This window comes from Haemorhous mexicanus, chromosome 2 (genome assembly GCF_027477595.1).
Source record: "Haemorhous mexicanus isolate bHaeMex1 chromosome 2, bHaeMex1.pri, whole genome shotgun sequence".
Classification (NCBI taxonomy): Eukaryota; Metazoa; Chordata; class Aves; order Passeriformes; family Fringillidae; genus Haemorhous; species Haemorhous mexicanus.
This window is the reverse complement of record NC_082342.1, coordinates 35,537,627-35,556,057: the sequence shown is the minus strand read 5'-3', so window position 1 is coordinate 35,556,057 and position 18,431 is coordinate 35,537,627. Positions and strand designations below refer to the sequence as shown.

General features: G+C 39.5%; 1 protein-coding gene across 3 annotated transcripts in view; it reads left to right on the top strand.

The window, feature by feature from the left end:
- TENM4 (teneurin transmembrane protein 4) overlaps window positions 1-18,431 on the top strand; it is a 600,039-nt gene that overhangs the window by 383,912 nt on the left and 197,696 nt on the right. For all 3 annotated transcript variants that reach the window (XM_059838450.1, XM_059838449.1, XM_059838451.1), the window contains 3 exons: window positions 2,396-2,648; window positions 7,506-7,604; window positions 9,675-9,910. In XM_059838450.1, coding sequence (XP_059694433.1) covers window positions 2,396-2,648; window positions 7,506-7,604; window positions 9,675-9,910 — 588 coding nt within the window. The remainder of the gene's footprint in view (window positions 1-2,395; window positions 2,649-7,505; window positions 7,605-9,674; window positions 9,911-18,431) is intronic.

Genomic DNA, 18,431 nt, shown 5'->3' with positions numbered 1-18,431 from the left:
GAACTTTGCAGAAGGCCTACTTCTTATTTCAAGATCCCCCCCATTTAGCCCCTTTGTAGATTGCATAATATTCATCTCAGACATGAGCTATGCTGAAAACTTGAATAGCTGGTCTTGGAAACCTCTGGTATGTTTCTCCTGAATAGACAAGTTACTTTCTCTGGTCTAAGTTCTTATTAATGGTAATAGATTGACAGCCCTAAAAGTTGGAAACCTTGTATTTGTTGGATACCCTCTATCTCCCTCAGCTGTACTTAATACCCTCTTCCTATCTTGATTCCTGTCTGTTGAGTAGGAAAAGAGTCATTAATTTAACTAAACAAAGAGTAGAATTCCTTCACTGTATTGTCTCAATGGTCAGGACTTCCACTAAGCAAGAGTCCCCAGTAATATCCAGTCCAAGAATGGTTGGACACTTTGATTCACATGCTGCTGCAGAGCTGAGATCAAACCTGGTTTAGTTCTGATACTTCTTGTCTATACAGTCCATGCTCATTGCTCTTCCCTTTCATTTGCTGGCTGATGTGCAAGTCAGAGGCCAGTATTATTGGCACTATAGGGCTTTTTAAAGTTTGGTTGAGCTTTGCTAAGTCAGATTTTTTAATAGTTCCTTAGATTCCTGTGAAAAGTCAGTCTGTCCAAATGTAGATGCCCAGTATAGACCTCTTTTTGAACTTGTTGTTTTTTGTGTTACTGATGTAAAATAGCAAGACAGGTAGGTATGTGTCTGACCTGTGTATTTAGGATAAAATTGGCTTTTAAGATTGGGACCCTCAAACCACTCAGTTCTCCCTTTGGAATATACACTCCTGTTTGTGTGTCTAACCTGACAAAGCCAGAGGTAAATATATGTCCAGTCAGAATAATGGCACCCCTGTAATTAACACATATTTTTTTGCCAGACCACCTCAAATACCATAAGGTTCTGGTATAACCAGCCATAGTTCATGATGAGGCAGTGTGAGTCAGCACAGGGTGAGGAGGGACAGGATGGCTCACTCACACATCTCCGTGTTTTATCTGATTAACTATCTGAGAAGATGCAGAGACACTGTGAATGCTTCTTCTGTTCCTCTCCTAAATCCAAGTCCTAATCCAAATTTCAAGAGTATCATTACATGTCTGATACCATTTGTCGTAATGTATAACTACGTACAATTTGTTCAGTTCTGAGGTCTCTAATTAGTGAATACAATGGGGGTTCATTTCTCATGATATAGAAGTCTGGTAAGTATTAGATTGATAGGATAGACACTCTTTTCAGATAAGGCATCACTAAAGTATTGTGTACTACAGAATCACAGAATGGGTGAGGTTGGAAGGGACCACAGTGGGTCATCTGGTCCAAACTTCCTGCTCCAGCAGGGTCATCCCAGAGCACATTGCACACAATTGGATCCAGACAGTTCTCAGATATCTCCAGTGAGGGAGACTCCTCAGCCTCTCTGGGCAGTCTGTTCCAGTGCACAGTATTAATGACTTTTGAGCATGAACCCACTCAAAGCAGAGAGGTATATGTGTCCTGTTTCTCATATGCAATGTGCTATACTGTCAATCTCCCTCCAGTTCCATCAAATACTTTAGTTTTCTTCATTTCTAAAAAAAGCATGAAAAAATGCTTTATGGTTAGTTAAAAAAATAAAAATACAGATACGATCAGCACTTGCTTCATCTTTCCTGGGTGTTTATCTTTCTCAGTCTGCATTCCTCAGTCTCTTGGCTAAGAAATATTGAGCTTTACTCAAAGTAGCCATACCACTGATCTTTAACATCTTTATTCATTTCTTGTTGTTTCATTTTCCTGACACCTCAGATTTTATGCCACATGAATTTTTTACTCAGTTTGAGTACATTTTTAACAGTACAAACTACTGGATTTTGTTAAATTGTATAAGCCTGACATGCTTTTATGGCTTTCACCAAACTCAGTCTGTGATTAAATGTATTCCTACTCTTCTTCTTAACTTAACTATTGAAAGTTCTCAGGCAAAACAGGCAGAACAAACTTCTCTGGGAGCTGTATATCCATAATGTGTTATCTATCCAGACTGGTTGTATTTTTCATACATTATCACAAATCAGTGTAACAGATAGATTGCATTTTGCAACCTGCAGTTGCTTCATCAGGGTTAACTTGGCTGTCAGGACAGCCTTTCTGCAGTGCTTTAAACTTTCATAACTTTTGTGCATGAGTCTGAACTATTTTTCTAGCTGGCTCAGGGGTCAATGCTGTGTCATTAGAACATATGGAACAAGGCTGTGTTACCCTTTTGAGTTTCATTTAGGATGTATGACACCCCAGCCTTCATACTTTTCAGAAGTGTCTGCACATTGATGAACCCAGTATGGAAGTACTCAAATCATGAACCTTAAAAGTATTTTACTTCCGTTTTAGATCATCCTCCAAATATTCAAAATCATTCAAGACTTCGAACTCCACCACCTCCAATATCACATGCTCACACCCCAAATCAGCATCATGCAGCCTCCATCAATTCCCTGAACAGAGGGAACTTCACTCCACGCAGCAACCCCAGCCCAGCTCCTACGGACCACTCTCTCTCTGGAGAACAACCAGCCACTACTCAAGAGCCAGCCCATGCTCAGGACAACTGGTTACTCAACAGTAACATCCCACTGGAGACAAGGTAGGTCACTGTCTTTAGCACTTACAGTGTTCTGACTGTGTGTGCGCAAGATGTTATGGACAATACACACATCTGCATAGCCAGCCACCTAGTTTCTGAACTGGTGTTTGACTTATGCATTTTGCATTGCATTTATTATTCCTTGTGTCTTTTTATTTGGACTAGGAGAAGAGGAAATTGCTCTTCTTTCATAATCTAAAAATGTTGTCTTTAACAACTGTTTATAAGGTTATTTTCCTCATTTATAATTGGAGTCAGGATCATAGATTAAAATGTTCTTGGTTTTCTTTCTTTTATTTTCCTTTAATGTCTTTTCTTCCTATGTGGTAGGATAAATCAATATCCTATTTAAAAAGCTGAAATCAGTCAGTATATTGAAAAGATTTAGCCTTGTAGCTGTGCCTCATCAAGCGGTACTTTCATAGACCGTAATTCAGGAAAGGTTGATCTTGTATCACCTAATGAAGAGAGGTCAGCTGCTGCCCTTTTCAACATTGCTTCTGCAAGCATGAAACACTGGATAGCGCAGCATCAGCCGTTTAATGGTGTTTCCATTTAGCTCTCAAATTCTTTTCCACCTATGCAACACCTGAAGGGTGTGACAAGGGTGTACCAAGTTGCAGTTCATAGCTTTGTTCAGGTTCTGTGTAGGTTCTGGAAAACAGAGGTCTCACACTCCCTCAGCCTCAGTCCTCCTATCTGATGGTGAGTGCATCTATTTGCAGTCCCAGTTGCTTTCTCCAGAGGTTTTGCTTCCGAGCAGCCACTGGAGTCATTAGCTCCCATACATGGTGTCTTTTGCAGTCTGTAGAGGAGTCTTCCAAGCCTAAAACATGGTGCACTTGCTCAACTGTCTTTGACTAAGCTTCTCAAACCAACAAGATTTGAGACAGCAAAAATCATACAATAACTGAAAACTGAGACAGTTTCAAAACCCAAATTTTTCACATCACTGCCTGCAGGAATCTCATTGAGAGGCAGCAGTAATTGTATCATGGGACAAGTTGTACTCAGTTTTGCAAACTTCTGCTAAGAGAATGTTTTTTAAAAAATGAGCACATCTGTCAGTCTTTCTGAGAATGAGCTATATCTGCTGGCCCTCTGAAACTTCCAAAACAACCTCAATATCACATTTTGTGGCATTTAAAGATAATTAATTTCTCTGTGACTGCTTGATTAAAAAGACTCAACTAAGAAGCTGGATCCAAAAGATTAAGACAAAATTATAAGCAAATAATGGAAGTGTGATTTGGCAACAGTTTTAGTAATTATATTGTGTTAGTAATTCTCAAGCACAAATACCAAAGCATTGAGTTTTATGTAATAATTCTTATTAAAATTACATTAAAAAATACTTAGGCCCTACTCCTGCAGCTCTTTTGTGATAATCCTCTATAATTCTGAAGGAAGTCCTGTGCCTTTTCCTAGCCAGTTGGTGAATTCTTTATAAAAGAGATAATACACTGTTTTAGTAGTGCAAAACCTTAAAGGCTGTCCTCATTTCTTCTCTGTGAAATCATTGTGGATGAAAATTTTTCAAGATCTGAAGCAGACTGCTCTTGTTGCAGGCTGGATTGGTCACATTATTGCTGCTAATCAGACTGGCAGTTGGAGGTCTACCTGCATGAAGAGTTCTTTTTGCGTGATTTGATGATTTCACTCTAGCATCAGAGATCAGTCACATTTGTACTTGGCCCTCAGTCTAACCATGTTATTAATTTGGTAGAAAACAGGTCATTTCAAGACTGATGGGGAGGCTTTTGACACACTGGTTGAAATGGTGTGATTTCATCCAGTGTTTCTTTTTGACGACAAGCATGTTGGAAAATATGTAATCTTGTGCCAACAGCAAATTAATACTACTGACTATTCCTTCACTTATACAACATTAAGAAAATAAAATGTGTTATAATGGTGTCATAAAGAGAGAAGGCTGAGCTGCATAGATGATCAGCATATCTGGGACTAATTTCCAGTCTGACAGTCAGCTCTTCTGGCATGAAGAGGTCTTCCATTTCCTTCAGTGGGAATTGTGTAGATAAAAAAGATCAGGCTTCAGAGCTTTTTAGCAAATTTGGAAGCCCAGTTCAGCCTCTTCCATGAGACTGATCTTCCCCATCTTCCCCATTGCAAAGATTTTTAGAACCAAATAAAAAGACCATCACCTAGGAGAATAAAATGTCCAATATGTAAAAATATAAATCCTGGCCAAGAGACATTAATCGAAGAATAAAGGTTTTTGAAGTTAGGAGATTTTAATCTCATGTCAAAAAATGGAATTTTTTTTCTGTTGTTGTTTTTTTTTTTTTTAATCCCATATTAGTCAACAGAGAGAGAACACAAGAAGAAAAAAGCTGCACCTTTTAAACTAGGATTATCACAGGCTGTGGAACGTGCCTGCAGTTACAGAATTTACCCAGTTTTAAGTGGCTTGATTTTGACTGCCATGGACTCCAGGCAGTTTTCAGAACTGGGAATTCAGACTGGTTTGTCACTGCCTGGAAATTTCTAAATCATAATACAAGGGCAAGAAGAGATGTGCAGCATAAATATACAACTGACTGAATAAGCATATCGGAGAATTTTGTATGTTGCAAGAGGAAGAGCCCCTCCTCTTCTCTCCCTCCTTTTTCATTAGTTTCCCTTTACTCCCTTTTCTCTGTTTCTCCTTTCTCCTCTTTCTTTTCCCGTCTGCTCCCTTTTTTGTTGCTTTAAAAGCCATGTATTATCAAGGTTGTGATGAGAAGATATTTGCTCAGCGGTCACTCCTGACAGGTAAGTTCCCCCCCTATTTATTCCTCAGTCTTCTTCCTTCTGTGGCCTTCTTAATGTTCCTTTACATGAGACCTTGTGGGAGCAAACAAATGCCAACTAGATGGACGTTTAGTTGACAAATCAACAGTTTTCAGGAGACTTCCATTCCCAGGAAATTTCATGTGGTAATCATGTAAGGTCAGATTTCTCCCACCATTACTGCTAATGAGAAAGGAGAGTGTTTTGTAACTAGCCAGCGATTTACAGGTAATCTCCAAGGGAGCAGACTCCGTGAGCCTTCCATGAGGAAGACAGTCACGCATCAGTCCCCCAGGTGACCCAGCGACCTGTCTGTTACAAATGCATACATTATGAGATTGTGTAACCCTCCCCTCTTCTGTTCTATTGACTATCCACAAATGAAATTCATGGAACCAATTTGACATGGATTTTAACTAACGATGAACTTTTATTGATTGGTGTGTTGCTAGGTGCCTTGCCTCTTACCCATTAAATGCTCAGTGCATGCACATATGCTGCTTCTTTTTGCATTGAACTCAACATCCAGTCTTTCCTGCATTCCCAGGGAATGTGAGGAAGCCGCAAACACTTGGGGATGTATTGATGTCTCAAGTGCTATGGCACACAGCTCATGCATGTTGATCCACTTTACTCCACAGCTATGAATAGGAGTTACTTCACTTTCATTCAGATCAAGGAGTAGATCTGTTCTGTCAAAGCAGCCCAAAGGCCTCCAAAAGCAGGGAGTTGAGCTAAACAAGTGCTGGCATTAGCAGCCGGCAAAGGAGGCAGTAGAAATGAAAATTAGGTTTGAGAACATTTTAGAAGAAACAGTATCAAGGTTTGTATAATGTGACAGGGCTGGTTTCTCTTGGTTTAGCATGTTACCTGAATCCAGTTTCTTTGACAGGAATTCTTATTTGAGTTCATGTCACTTATGCGCTCTAGGCTCTTAATCCTGCATAAGTGATAAAATACCACAATGCTGTTATTTTTTTTACTAGTATTTTGCCAGGGGATTTATTCAAATTCAGGCTTAGATTCAGTTTTGATGCTGAAAACAGACATTGGCAAAATCAGGACTGTATTTTGTTTTAAAAAACATGGGAAGAATGTTCTTTTGCCAGGTCTTGAGAAACAAGCCCAAAGGTGAGAAAGACAGTTTGTTCCCAGCTGTGCCTCTGAGTTAATTCTTTATGTTCCTGCTATTCTCCTCAAAAAGTACAAAACAGTTTAGCATTTGTAGGTCAAAATGTGACTCATAAAAGAACATGCCGGGAGGACAAATACTGCAAAATGTTGCTGCTGTGTGCAGTGTCAGTCCCAAGCATTTGCATGTGCAGGCCCTAAGTATCTTGCTTATTGCCTGTATTATCCAGATTATAGCCAATACTCTGGTGTTGGAATTTGGTTTACAGCTTAACCTGTTTCTGGCTTATATCTGCTTATCACCAAGAGACTTTCATTTGGAATACTCATATTGAGCAAAAGTTACATTTTGAAAGTTTACATTTTACTCTATAATAGTGAGTTATTATTCCACAAAGGAAAATAAATTAATAAAATTGGAAACTAAAAAGTTCTCAAATCCAAAGGAGTGGCAGATTTTTGCTGGAAATCCATAAGAAAGTTAGATGCAAGAGTGCTACCAAGGTACTGGCCACAGTAGGATATAGATACTCTGCTGTCCCTTTTCAGAGTTATAGTAACACAGGTGCAGGAGTATAAACAGATTACAGCTGGGCTGGATTGAAATCTGGTCCTTTGGATCCTGGAGTTTGGAAGGTTTCATGTGTCACTGGCAATAAATAATGTGCAATGAGCAAAGACATCCACTTTTTTGATACATGCACATGGGCGTGTGTGCTTGTATGTGTGTATATGCATATATATAGTGTATATATAAAGAAGTGAACATTTTTAAAAGCTATATATGTATATGTGTAGCATTTTATACATATAAATATATGGTCCATCATTCTAATTCCATGCACAACTGCACTATAACCATTGTGGTTTATAAGATCACACTTCATATATGCATGACTCACTGGCTTCATTCATGTTTCCATATGTATGTAGAAACATAGCAAAGCAGACATTCCTAGAGACATTGCAGGACAACCTCATTGAGATGGACATTCTCACCTCCTCCCGACATGACGGTGCTTACAATGATGGGTATGTGACACTTATCTGGTCTTCCTGTTTACTGTACAGTCATTATGATCTTTGCATGAAAGCATTTGGTCACACCAGTGATGTTTAAGGGCAACACCATTGCTGACCTCTTCCAATATGGCTTTAAAAAATGAATTTCTGGGGCTTGGAGCATTGTGTCCTGTACATATTAATGGAAAACTCATTAATATGCTAGTGAACCACTGCATGCCATATGCTTTTTATCCCCTTATTGTTTTGAAAGTCATTTGATTTGTAAGAAGTACCTACAGCAATTTCAACTCCCATATTAACCAAAATTAATTTCATTTTCATAAAAATCTGAACCCTTTATTGTGCTGACAGCCTGATACTTCACTATTAAACTGGTGTCTTCCACATACATTATCTGAAAAGGGTCTGCTAGTGGTGTATGTCAGCCAAGCCTTGGAGTTTGACTTTAACCACCCATTCTGGCATCCTTACACAAATTTTGATCACCTTACTTTTAAATTATAATGGACTTTTAACTTGATAGTTGGTGCCAAAACTGTTGAATCTTGTGTTGCCAGCTCATAATTCGGTAGCCATCATTCACACAAGAGCTTATTGGTGTACTTGAACACGGCAGGTACCTCTTTGCTCAGAACAGATACATCTCTATCTAAATAAATACTTTTCAAAAAGGGGATAGTATCTGACTTATTGTATAAATATTTTCTTTTTTTTTTTTATGTAGAGCATTAGTAGAAATAAAGAATCTTTCTCTAATGCTCGGCAGTCATACTTCCAGTACTAATAGAACTATGGCTGTATTATTACAGACACCTATTTTGGATAATTACATGTTACATTTTCCTGCATGAATTGGTGGCTTTTCTGCACTATGGTGTTTCCGCACGTGATGTTTCCCCCTGTGACTGCACAAGTAACTTCATGGGGAAAATAGAGTCACCTCTTCATCTGGTATTAGCCACTGACTGACTCCCACAAATCCATGCTAATTGCATTTACTCTGGCTGCAAATCTGGCCCCATAAGCCATGGCAGAATGTGCAAAGGGCATTGGGGCTGTTTCTCAGTCCTCACAGGCTGCATTTTTGTTTTACAGAAGCATGGTGGTAGATTAGTCCACTCCATTTCCCAGGTTTCATTCCCAGAATTTGAATGCCTTTTACAGCATGATGTCCCACCAAAATCAGGTTTTTCATTTAGTATTCCCATGGACAGAGGTTCCATTGGGACATTTCATTTCTCGTGGGCTTCAGTGTGTTCTTTTCATGCTGACTTCCATGAGTGTCACCCGGGGTGCTCATGGCTGGCTCTCAGGCTGCGTTTGTCATAATGGGCAAAATATGGTGCCTCCCAATGTGTCACTGGACAGGAAATGCTGTTGCCTTTGACAGTAATTCACACTTTTTTAAAAGTATCCTTCAATCCAATGTTCACTGGACTGCTTTGTGGAAGCAGGTGCCTCTCCCCACTGGCAACACACAGGACTTTGATGCTTTTAGCCACGCCATTGTCTGACGCTTAAATTTGCTGGATGGGGACAGTGTGAATATTCCCCTCTGTGACAATTTGGGTGCTATGGAATGGCTTAAGCTCCTTATTCCCATCTCCATTCACCAATGCCACAAAAAAAACGCTCTCATGCAGTGATCAATAAATTGATAAACATCCTCCCTTCTTTAATCTGACCTCCACTCCTCTTCAGCCTCCGTAGGGCATTTCTGTGGGAGTGCGAGCAGGCTCCCAGTTCTGCCCGTGCCACCAGTCTGTCGTAGCTGTGCTTGGGGTTTTCATCTCACTCTAACGCCAGCTCTTCCACAGAGGGGACTCCTGCCCTTGAAGAGTTCTCTGTGGCATTGTTGGCTCTGTGATTTTTTTCTTTGGTTTTGTTTTCTTTTACTCTGTGTGATTTGCCTTTGATTTTTATTCTTCTCTTTTGTGCATGCCGTCCATGTCTGTAGCCAGCATTGTGTGGAGCTGCTTTTCTCGTCCTGGCAGCAGTCGCCATTCTCCCACCCCACGCCTCCCTCAGCATCGATTTGTGTGAGGAGTCACTTGCTGTTGGTCTTTCTTCCCTCAGGCACTTCCTGTTCAAACCTGGAGGCACTTCTCCCCTTTTTTGTACAACGTCGCCGGGATATCCCCTGACGTCCAGCACTGTGTACTCGCCTCCCCCTAGGCCCCTTCCCAGAAGTACCTTTTCTAGGCCTGCCTTTAACCTGAAGAAACCCTATAAGTATTGTAACTGGAAATGTGCTGCTCTGAGTGCCATCGTCATCTCAGTCACGCTGGTGATCCTGCTGGCCTATTTCATAGGTAAGCTTGTTACTGTTTGTTTTTCTTTCTTTTATTTCATTTCTCTACAAACCCTCCCGTACTGCTAATGTCTGGGAAACAGAGGGTCAAGACTGTGGTACAAAGTGATGGGTAAATAAGGCATCTGTTGACTTGTTTGTGTTGCAGTGTTGTGGCAGGGAGCTTAACACCTGTCATAAAGCCAGAAGGGCTTAGTAAAACATGAGTCATATGAGGGAGTTGTACTCCCTTCAATATCGTGGACTGTTTACATTCTTCAGAGGAAAGTGCACCTGGCGTGAGGCAAAGCCACCAGGTTTTCTCTAAGCATCCCATTAAAATAGGATGTCCCAGTCCCAGTCACATCCAGGTCCCTCAGTGCTGACTTTGGTGGGACAGGATCAGAACCAAGATCCTGGTACACAAAAATGTGGTTTAATTCTATCATTTGGTGGCACACCCATTTCAGTGACATTTAACTAATTTTGGAGTTCACAGGGTGATTAGGAGGATGGAGATGGACTGGGTTGAGATTGTGGTTCATCAGGGTTTTTTAGAGTAGATGGTGCTGGTGAAATTTGCATCTTGGGTGGAAAAGCAGTGGATTTTTCTTAACCTAGGCATGATCTGAATTTCTTTGTTTTATGCAGCTTGTCAGTGTTCATTGCAAAAAAGAGTTCTTTTTGTACGTTGCAAAAGTAATTGAACTGCTAGAAGTGAAAATTGTATTTTTAAGCCTGTAAAGCTGGAATGTTACCATTACTTTTTCTTCAGTTCTGTTTGATACGTGTGTTATAAATGTCTTTAAAAAGTCCATTCCTAGACTTCTATGTTAGACTGTCTGTGGTGCAAACTCCAGTTGTCTGACACTTTTAGATGTGATCATGAGTAAAAAGCCCATTTCTCATGGCTCAAATGAGTCTTTTTGATTTTGCTGTGACTTCCTGTACACTAATGAACTATAAAAGGTCGTGGTTAGAATTACAAATCTTAGTCTGGATCGAAAGATTTTGCTTTCATTTTACATGAATATGATTAGCACTACCACAAAGGATTGCTTTTACTGTGTTCCTTTTATATACACTTCTTTAATGACTGATACTTTTCCACTTCTGCCTTGCATCATACTCTGGTCGCTTTTATGTCTCCTGTAAGAGAAACAGGAATGATTAATTAACCAACATTAAATCAGCAGCAGTTTGATGAAATATGCAGTCAGTTTTCATCATTTGCTATGTACATTTGGAGTCACCTTTCTCATTTGTCTGGTATTCTCCTTATGTCCTGAACATGGTTCCTTTGGACATAATCTCAGTGTATCAGAGGAGAATCATTTCAGCATAGCAGTGTCAGTTCATTCTGGAGGAGGAGGAGGAGGAGGTGTGTGCTGGTTGATAGATGGAGAGGAGTTTGGTTTGCTTCTTTCCAACTCAGAACCCCATCTCAGAGTTCACAAAAGATCACACTTCTGCTTAAAACCACAGTTAATGTTGTTAAAAGGAAGGTCCATTGAGTGCCCTCCCATCCTTTTTATCCTCTCCATTCAGGTGAATTCACTGGCATTTGCCAGACACCACAGATGGCTGGCAAGGTGCCAGAAATGCTGAGCAGGTTGAACCAGTGTAATTAAGGGTCATAATTACTAATTTCTAAAGGAACTACCAATTATTAAAAATCAAATCCAATGGTTCAGTTCAGCATAAACATATTTAGCAAAGATTGTCTCTACCAGACCCAGTGTTCTGATCAACGAGAAAAAAGGCAGATATTTAATTAGATTTTAATGAAAAATTGTGTTTAATTTCAAGTATAATCAATTATTAATTACTGTAATGAGTGATTCTGGTGGGGTTTACTAATTAACTCATTTAAAAATTATGAATAACCTTTTCATTTGTAATTATTTTTTACATCCTGTCAAGTTGCAGATGAGAATTGTATCACCTAACCCAAAAGAAGAGAAATGAATGAGACAGTCAAAATGTACTTTCACTAAGTTACACTGAGACATTTTGCATTTTGGTATGAACTATGTAATTCTTAACAGGAACTTGTTTATTATTCCAAGTAACCTGGTCTGTTTGCAAACAAACTACTGTTTTTCCTCCAATTTTGGGCTTTCTTCCCCAGCCACCCCCCCCATATTTGCATAGTTGCATTTTCTTACAGATACCTTTTCTCACAGAAGCAGTACCTTGCTCTTTTCAATGCCATGGGGACAGTCTGAGTGGGGTAAGGTATAACTTAGTCATGAGTAGAAGGTCTAACCTGTATAACGGGCTGTGACTATTGGGAGTCTGACTGCTTTCTATCTGCTCTTGTTAGTTAAAATGGAAGTTATCTTTTAATGACCATTTTCATCCTCCAGAGCAAACTGAGTTTATTGAAAAGATTCCCATTTAAGTGAATGGACTTTAGGTTGAGTCCCATTGCAGCAGCTTGGCATTTAATCTGGTATTTTTTGGACACTGGCTAGATAAGGGAAATACCTCAGAGCAGTATATAGGCCTTCGGGGTGTTCTCACAGCATCAGGCATGTCACAGTTTTCTGTTTAAATATTAAAAACTGCCCACTGCAGGCCTTACCTGTCCATAGAAGTGTGGAGCTAAAGACATAGTGAAGAGACTCTGCTACGGGCAGTACTTCCTGAGTGACAGACACCTAGGCACAACTGTGGTGGGTGCCCATCTGAGGCGGCAGAGCTTCATGGAAACAAGGCATTGGTCATTTCTGAAGTTTTTTGCTGAAGCCAGTTCCTTTTTGAAATTCACCTGGAGAACTTGCTAAATCATTTGTTTGAGGGTAAAAAGCAGAGTTTCTGTTATTTCATGAAAGTCTTTATGACATTTAGCAGTCTGAGGTTCATTTATCTTGCTGGGCTGTTTCAAAATTAGGAGAGGAGACATAAATAGGTGTCCATGGCAGCTGAATGGCTGCTGTCATGTGTCAACACTATGATCAAGGTGAAGGTTTTACAAGGCTGAGTCACTGGTCTGGAGAGATAATGACCAAAAAAATGTAACAGAGTGTATTAAAATCCAGAGGCTGGTTTTCATTTGAATTAGCCAGCTTTTGATTTACTTGTTGCCCCTTTTCAAAGAGTCAGACACCATACTAAGGCAGTGGTGACAGTGCCCATCAGTGGTTTGCACACACACAGCTTATGCAAATCCCATGAGCTCCACAGAAGCTTGTCTCATGCGGTGAGAACATCAAGGAGAAAAGCAGGGGCACATCAGGGCTGCAACATTAAAGTGATGGAACCATTGAAATCAAAGGCCTCTCCTTTAGCAGCTCAGAACTGCCCTGCAAATTTTCTATTCCAGGAGTTCCTGAAGAGACATGACTTTAAAATTGAATTCCCTATTTTAGGAATGTCCATTCTATGGACACCTAGACCAGAAAAATTTTCCTGGCTTTTGCTGGGATTTGGTGGGGTCTCTATAGCATCATTGAGTTCTGCCTTGGAGGGCTAATTTCTAGCAAGATTCTAATGGCAGAGAGAATCCCACAAGGTGCTGTGCTAATACTTTGCCAACAGTTCCTGTACCTTATAGATGCCAGACGTGCTAGAAGAGCATTGTAAAGAGTCTCTGACATTGCTGTACTGCCTGGGAGGAAGTTTAGAAACAGAAAATACCTGTTTGATTGTCCAGATCTCCATGCCCAGCAGCTGTTTGGCTAGGTCTATGGAACAGTTTCTGAATTAATTAGTGATGGAGAATAGTTTCTGCCTGTTTAAACAGAAGTTAATATCCTCTGCCTGATGCAGATTCCAGACTAGATGGAAATACAATTTGATGGTGTTAGGCACTTGCAATTTTCCTATACTTAAGCATGTGCTGCGGTTGCATTGCATGAACAGTAAGAAAGATGGGCATTTGATTTAGATTAAAGCTAGGGCTGGAAAATATATTATGAAGCCAAAACAGTCATTCCTTTTTATTGGAGTCAGAGCTCTCTACTTTTCAGCTCTGTGTTCATTTGAAGTCTGTACAGATGCAGCTTCACTTGAAGAACAGTGTTGCTTGCTGCAGGCAAAATGCTTTGACAGTAAAAGTGTGCTAGGACTACGATGTGTTTTATAAAACTTCTTTCTTTTACTGTCTAAAAATCACCCCAAAAGCTAACTTTAGCTCAGCTTGTCCATGATTCTTTGATGCTATGGAGCAAACCCAATTTAAAGTAGATCTCCAAAGCTCTTGGAAATCTAATTAGTTTGCAATGGATGTATAGAGTACCAATTACCATGGTGTTTACATAGTAAGAGAGCAATAGGAAAAGTTGCTAATGCTTAATTATTAAACTTGGTCCATATCTAATAATCCTACATATATACCTTGATATTAAGGTTGTAAGTAAATATAAAGCATTTTATTACCCGGCCAACAGGCTACTTTCACTTTCTGCTTTAATATTTATTTTCTGATCCCAGATTAAATTCTATTTTGCTACTGTTGACATTTGTTCTTTTGATTTACAAGGATTGTAAATCAAAATCTTTGCATGTTTTCTATTTCCATCTTGTCTTTGATAAAAGGCAGAAATGGGAGCTAAACAATCTGTTCTAGCAAAGCCTTAATGTTATGTAGTCAATCTGTTACCTCAAACAGAGCTTTGTGGTCTTTTCTTGGTTCCTTCACATCTTCAGAAATCACTGTGGTCTGTTCACTCAGTAACTGCAAACTCATTTACCTAATTTTACCCTTAATCAATAAAAGTGTCAGATCCAGTCTAAAAGGTGCTTTAGTATTACCAGTGATATATTTTGTGTATTATAAATATTCGTGAAACAACATTCCAGGACACTGGTTCAGAGGGGACCATCATCACGAGCCAGCACTACCATTTTTTCCTGTTTAGTATTACTTGAATATGTGGGGTTTTGATTTTTTCTATCAAAGCTGGCTCTTATTGTACCAAATGCAGACAAACATTGGTGGGGCAAGAGGGTTAGTGCCTCCCTCACTAAGCAGGACACTTTAAATGACATCTAGCTTTTCCTTTCATACTACTGATATTTAAGAAATATGGGCCTTACTCTTCTTGGGCACATTCTCCTCTTAAACTACAGCAACTCCATTTCCTTCCTTCCAGCACTGGTTCAAATGCAGTCAGAGTCAGTGGCATTGGGCCCAGTGTTTGCAACAGGAGCTGGAAAAATCTGCATATATTTTTATAAATTCCTGGTCCTGGAAATTGACCTCACTAAAGATAAAACATAAGTCATGACAGATCATAACCCTTCAATCCAGTTTTGAATGATCTTTTTTGTTGCTGTGCCACAAATTTTGCCCCTGTAAATTTTCTCAGAAGGGCTAAGGCATGAAAATAGTCTCAGTCCCATGGAGAGATGCCATCAACTTGAGCATATGTCTGAGTACTCGAAATAGGTGGAGTTGCAGAAATCTTTTTGCATTTTTTTGTTCTGTAGCAGAGAGATGGGAAGGTCACAGGACTCTGTGTACACCTCAGTCACACTTCACTATGTTAGAGAACCAGTGAGGGCAGCTGCTGTGGGTAAAATTTATAAGAGGCTGGTGAGTAGCAGTGGGCTCAGGAAAGCTGCCTCAGATTATCTGGCAAAATAAACTTTCCTTGGCCGTATCCACAAATAGTGGGTGAAATAGTGACTCAGTGCTTCAGCCCCACCTCTTTACTACCATTACCCCACCTCCCTCTCAGCATGCATGCACACATGGAGATTAATTATCAGAGAAAAGATAAAGACACAAAATTAAATCAATGGCCTTAAACTGAAAGAGAGTAGCTTCAGATAGACACTGGAAGGAAGTTTTTTCCTGTGAGAGTGGTGAGGCACTGGCACAGGTTGCCAGAGATGTGGCTGCCTCATCCCTGAAAGAGGTCAAGGCCAAGTTGGATGGAGCCTTGAGCAACCTGGTCTAGTGGAAAGTGTCCCTGCTCCCCTGGCAGGGTGGTTGGAACTAGATGGCTTTCTTTTTTTTAAGGTGCTTTCCAACCCAAAGCATTCTAGGATTCTGTGTAAATTAAAACTACAGTGGGTTACATTCAGTCTTACATTTGTGCCTGTTTTGTTGTCTTTTGCTGCAGCTTTAAGTACATGGTGCTATGAATTATAATGTAGATCTTTTGTTTTCTATCATCTGCAAAGTCATCAAGAGCTCTTTGTATTATTAGGTGATTGTGTGCATCTTTTTTTTTTTTTTTTTTACTTTGAATTTTCCAGTATATGTTTGGATAGCAGCTGCTCTTAGCTTTATCATTTAGAGCAAAGGAAGTACAAGTGATTTATCCACTATTGTGCCTGAAAATAAAGGTGATAAAGATACAAGATGCCACTTTAAATTTATTCTTGTGAAGATCAGTTCATTCAGATGGGTGTTAAAAACCTTGCCATAGAAACTCCATTAAAGAACATTCACTGTTTCAATCTAAATAAGATTTGTAACTTGAACTTAAAAGTGTTGTGATTAGAGAAATGATGGATACGCTTTTGAAAGAATCACAGAATCATTTAGGCAGGAAAAGACCTCTAAGATCATTGTGTCCAACCTTCAATGGAACATGACAATGTCAATTAAACTACAGCAAAAAGTGCCATGTCAAGTTGTTTCTTGAGCACCTCCAGGTATGGGGACTCCACCACCTCCCTGGGCAGTCCATTCCAATGCTTAACAATCCTTTCCATGAAGAAATTCTTCTGTTGTCTAGCCTGCACCTCCTCTGGCACAGCTTGAGACTGGGTCCTCTTGTCCTGTCGCTTGCTGCCTGGGTAAAGAAGCTGACCCCTACCTGGCTCCAGGCTCCTTTCAGGTGGCTGTAAAGATCAATAAGGCCCCCATTTGAGTCTCCTTTTCTCCAGGATAAACACCCCAGCTCCCTCAGCACCTCTTCTTAGGCCTTACTCTCTAGACCCTTCACAAGTTGTCTTTCGCTTTTTGGACTCAAAGGAGAGACACTTCTGCAAGAAAATAATACTGAAAAAGTAGAGCAGAAGATACTGCAGACCTACTAATTTTGCCAGACTTGCCCAGTCTGTGGAAACTGGGGATATCTACTAAAATGTAGATATCCATGTGATGACAGTATGTTCTGAACTTGGTGGCAAAATTTCTGCTTTGCAAAGTGGTTAGTACTTCTTCAGAGTCTACAGTGATAAATATACTGGGCAAGTTTACATCTTTTCTCAACTAATTCAGTGTTTATTGAAGGCAGGAAGAAGCCTAATGATTCCCACCATTTTCATTTAAAACTGTTTTCTCAGTTTTCAATATGTTAAAATCCATTAACTATCACATCATACAGGCTGACCTCTTTGCACATTGAAGCCCAGCAAACTCCAGCTAGTTACTCTATCCGTTTTACATAGGTAAATCCCATACGTCCTTCAGCTGGCTTTTTCACAACTTATATGTGTAAGCATCCATCCCATTAGGTCTTTCTGGGCAGTAAAAGTCACATGAGGATATTGTTGTACAGCATCTTCTTGTCCTTACTTCTTAAGTCATTTGCTCTCTTGGCTTTCCAGTTGCCAGTGTCCCATCTCATGGACACAGTTTGTGGTCCATTATCCTAAGTACATAGGCTGGCCACTGACACTTTTTTTTTTGCGTCATTCAAATTTAGTTACTGCCCTGCTCTTCTGTTTTTCTGTTCTGCTCTCATTTAGTTACTGCCCTGCTCTTTCTCTTTTTCTCTCTCTCTCTCACTTCTGTTCTCACGTGAAGTATTTGAGTCAGTTACATGTTTAGTGATCCATGATTTTATATTTACTTACATAACATTGATGCAAATGTTGAATAATTTCAGACAACTATCAGTTGTTCAACATCACAAGAAATTGTAATATGTGATGGTTATTCACCAGCAATGATAATTTTAATGTCTTTCAGTTAGTTTTTAAATACATATATACATGTCTTTATACCCTTCAAAAATGCTTGTTTATCACATCAAATATCTTACTAAACTGTAATCTTGTCAAAGAATGAGTAACTGTTTTTTAAGATCTGTTTTTCAGAAAAGCAATATGGTTGGCCTGAGATACCATACATTCACTTTCTTTATTCTCTATCAGTTCAATTCTATTTTTTCTGTTATTTTGTCTGCAATAGGTATCAGACTACCCAAACCAAGGGACTTGCATCCTGTCCTTTTCCCTTCTTAAATATTTGTAGAGCATTAATCTCGTTCTAATTTCTTGGTAGCTGGTTCAGTATTAATCAGTGAGTCAGATTCTTCCTTCTTCTTTACTGGTACAAGTTAAATGAGCCTGCAGATTTAAAAATGTTTGTCCTTAAATAGATGTACTTCAGTATAATTCCTGGTTACTAATGGACCGGAAAAAAACTTATTTCCTGTGAAATTATTGCATTATTGTAGTTATTTTCAAAAGCTAGAACAAAAATTCTTACTGAACACTTCAGTCTTTACTACATTATTAGCAATTTCCCTATCTCCATCAATATTGCTGCTCATTTTGCTAGGTTTCAGTGCACTTAAAAAAAAGTTCTGTTGATCTGTGGGTTTTTTTCAAGACATGTATTTTTTTCTTGATGT